Consider the following 3,992-nt stretch of genomic DNA (forward strand, 5'->3'; position numbering starts at 1 on the left):
TGGCCCCAAGCAATCCTCCTGCCTCAGTCTCCCAAGTAGCTGGGACGACAGGCACGTACAACTGTACCCAGCTAATTTTTTAAATTATTTGTAAAGAAGGGGTTGTGCTATGTTACCGAGGGTGGTCTGCACCTCCCAGGCTTAAGCAGTCCTCTTGCCTCAGCCTCCCAAAGTGCTGGGATTATAAGCATGAGCCACCATGACTGGCCTTGATCCTCTGTGTTACTAATTTAGTTCTCAATAGTCACCAGGATCGCCTCTTTCAGTTTGCCTGTTAATTTTTAAAATTTAAATCTCTCTGCAGTTCTTGAAAGTCTATTTATATATTATAATTGAATCTGCTTAACTTAAATGCTCTTATTAGCTGTAGTTGTAGTGGTTATTGTTAGGGTAAATGTTATCCACACACTTCCAACCCAAGAAGCCCTCTGTTGGAGGCATTGCATAATCTTCAGAATTGCTGGATCCCCATAGGTACTTTGTTCTGTACCTCCCAGGCAGTCAGGTAAAGCTGATAGGGTCCTGGATCAGTGGAAGAAGAAAGTTTAATGTCTCAATTGAGACATTAATTAGTTAGTTTAGAAAATGATAACCCGTCCTTCCAGAATCTTTAAGAAGAGAGAAAAATGACATTCAACCAAGCAAATCTAATGCAAATGGGTTATGAACACCGCATCAAAATCATCCCAGGTAACTGTGTGGAAATTTACATCTATGTATGAAGAAACCAAAGAAGATGAAGACAAACTGCATATGCTTCCTTAAAACAAAATCTTATATCCAGCTGCAATAAAAAGATAGCTGTTCCCATTTGAAAAAAAAAAAAAAGAAGAATAGTTTCAGAAGAAAAAAAAAAAAAAAAGTTCTAAAATATCTCATCGAAAGTGTCCAACCATTTAATTGAGACATTAAGCTGGTTTGGTCAGCAAACCAGCTAAGGCACAAGGATGAAGCCCGCCACTCCCGGGTTCTTCCAGGAACTTTCAGGGACAAGCAGAGCCCTCTGCCAGCCTCAAGCACCAGGGTCCAGCCGGCCCACAGTGCTGTCCCCACGCAGGTCACCTGTTGTCGGCAGGATCAAGCAGACGCTCCCAGGACCAAGCACAAGCAGGCAGAGGCCACGCAGACTGCCCCAGGGGGACCACTTTCCGGGAGCAAGGACCATGGCATCTGCACACTCTGCCCAGGCGCGCCTCCGCTGGTCCCCCAGCCCTCATCGGTCAGAATGGAGGAAGAAGTCTCTCCTCCGGAGATCCAGGCAGAGCCTGCGCCCTCCTGTGTGCCCTGTGGGTTCTGCCTGCTTGCCCAGAGTGGCCACTGCTTTGCTACAGAGAGGTAGTGGAGAGGGAGCTAGGGACGGGAGGCCACAGGAGCAAACTTGCAGGCCAGCAGCTTCCCCAGGGAAGAGTTTGCTTTCGTAGAACCATTTTTAATTAGAGATGCCTTAGAGAAGTGGCTTGGAATTCTGTGCAAAGCCACGATATGGATTCCAAGCTTATGGAAGCAAAAGCCTTTTCTCTACATTTCACAAAGAGGGCAAGCTTTTCTCAAATTCAGGAGGTAGTGGGTAAGGGGGAGAGGGTTTCAGTTTAATATTATCATTATAATAAGAACAATACTTTATATGGAGTAAATTTAAATTTTGTGTAAATACAACCGGATGTGATTAGGGAAACATGAGCATCATTTGTGTAGGCTGAGAAGAGGAGACATTTAACTTACAAGCAACTTATGAAATACTTAGGGTCTCTTACAAGTTGAACAGTGCTTTCTTTTGTAATCCACATAATATTCATATGTATTTTGGATTCTGTGTCTTTCAAAGATTGTTTATCAACTTTACAAGGAATGTTTATAAATGTTCTCTAAAATATTTTACCTGTCCTCCTCCTCTACTCTCCTTTCCTGAAAAATAAAGATATTGGTGCATGTTTACATCACAAAAATGGCAACATAATTAATTTTAAAATCCAGATGTGTTATTTTTAATACTAAAACACAACTTTTCTATTTTTCTATGAAAAGGTCAACATGATTGTGTGACCATAATCAACAATTTCTTTCCTCGAGAGAGACTGGATTATTACACTAAGCCCCAGGGACTGGATAAAGAGCCAAAACTGCCCCCAAAGTTGGCAGGCCCACTGCACAAAATCATCACCACAACAAATCTTCATCCTGTCAAGGTAGTGTGCTGTCTACTGTATTTGCTTTTTATGTAAATATTGCTTCAGAGCTTAAACTGCTTTTATTATACAGGATCATAATTGTCTTGGGTTGGGTTTTGTAGATGTAGAGCTTGCAGTGGGCTCTTTTGGCCTGTTGATTTATTGAAGCAGCACTCTCCGTTGAAACCTGGAAGTGAGTGAGCGAGAGAGAAACAGACTAAAGCATCAGGAAAAGCCACGCAAAGAGATGGGTTCGCTGAAGCCTAGCTTCCACCTCATCCCACCGAGAGCTCTGGAGTGTGAGTGGCTCCAGAGAAGCAAGGGAGTCCAGCTTTTGTATTCATCAGTCTGTTGTTGGATGGGGCCTGTCTCCAGAGGGAAAGGACAGCCTCCCAGATAGTACCAAGTGAGGTGGCTCCCTTTCAATGAGGGCAGTCTTCTGGAGAAGAGACCATAGTAGCTGACCCTGAGAGCCTCTGAGGCCTGGCATACAGGCCTGGTAAAAAGGATGTAGGTGGGGCACTAACAGCATCTGTTACAATAATTGCCTTTTTAAGAAAGATTCTGAAATGTAATCATGGGCACGTTTTTAAGGTAAGTGGCTATTTGATGCCTTTAAATAACATAGTTTTTCCAGTAATTCATCAAATCAAACAGATTGTCAAATTTCGTAGATGAACACATAAGTTCAAATGGCTTAACTGGGAAATTTCAAGAGCTATTCTGAAATATTTCAGTGCTATTGTCTTCTAGATTTTAAAAAGATGGGCTTTTACTGTTTTTACAGCATAATTAAAAAAAAATCCAGCTAAACAAGTATCATTTCCTCAATAATCATCATGGAAAACTACACAGCTACATGTGTGCTACAGTGATGAGGTCCTATTTCAATTTCAGTTTCTGTCACATGCTTTTACTCACAGGGTAAAGATTTGATAGTAGTTCAGAGCTGTTTAAGTGAGCAAGATAGTAAGTTGGGTCAAAAATTAAGGTTCTTCCTTAACATAAGGCGTTATTATCATGTAGAAAATAGATTTTCCCAGAAGTTTATTACAAAAGAAGAATCTGTGGAGTCTGCTGAGCATCATGAAAATGAGTGGACAGTTCTTATAAGTAACTCTGTTGAAGAGTGACCCTCATTCAAAGATATAAGATCCAAAATGTATATAATCTTATTGCTTTGTTGATGCATCCCTGTACATCTTTCTTGAGTATTTGAAGGTTGAGAAACAAACCAAATTTACTCATTGTGTGTTCCTCCACCCAAATTAATTTTCTAGGCCCTTAAGAGAGATGACAAACTAGTAGATACCTTTCCCATCAGACAGAAAAGTGAAATCTGCTGTTTTTATTTTAGAAAACTCAAGAGTTTTTCTTAATATTCTGGAAGAACTGCCAGAGGCAACACTAGTGATACTAAGTGGGCAAATTCAGCTGTGAATTGCATACTCATGTTTTTAGTGGAGACTACAGAGGGCTTAGAATTTAACCTTTAAAAAATATGTATTTTCTTCTTTGTTAGTGGTTCTCTGCCTCCCAGCACACCTAGAGAAAAGAGAACTCCCTAGAGAAGCATTGGCTCCTCTCCATGGTGCTGTCTCAGGCATGGGCTGGCTGGGATGGGGAGACAGGTTTCTGTCAGGGGACGGTATTTCTCAATGTAGAGAATGTGTGTGGTTCTGTAAGACCCTTGTTCCTCCACTGCCTGAGCAATACAGGATATTCTGGCTTATATTGATTTGAAGAAGTTCCCTGTATTTTTCTGATTCACTGTCTTTCATATCTAGGTTTCTACCCCTTCAGATTGCAGTAAGGGTTTGTGGA

At 41.3% G+C, this 3,992-nt stretch overlaps 1 protein-coding gene across 1 annotated transcript in view; it reads left to right on the forward strand.

Annotated features, from left to right (window-relative positions):
- Nucleotides 1-3,992, forward strand: part of ANKMY2 (ankyrin repeat and MYND domain containing 2) — a 53,034-nt gene that overhangs the window by 27,937 nt on the left and 21,105 nt on the right. The window contains exon 5 of the mRNA XM_011983944.1: nucleotides 2,026-2,186. Coding sequence (XP_011839334.1) covers nucleotides 2,026-2,186 — 161 coding nt within the window. The remainder of the gene's footprint in view (nucleotides 1-2,025; nucleotides 2,187-3,992) is intronic.

Source organism: Mandrillus leucophaeus, unplaced genomic scaffold (assembly GCF_000951045.1).
Source record: "Mandrillus leucophaeus isolate KB7577 unplaced genomic scaffold, Mleu.le_1.0 Scaffold258, whole genome shotgun sequence".
NCBI classification, from domain to species: Eukaryota; Metazoa; Chordata; class Mammalia; order Primates; family Cercopithecidae; genus Mandrillus; species Mandrillus leucophaeus.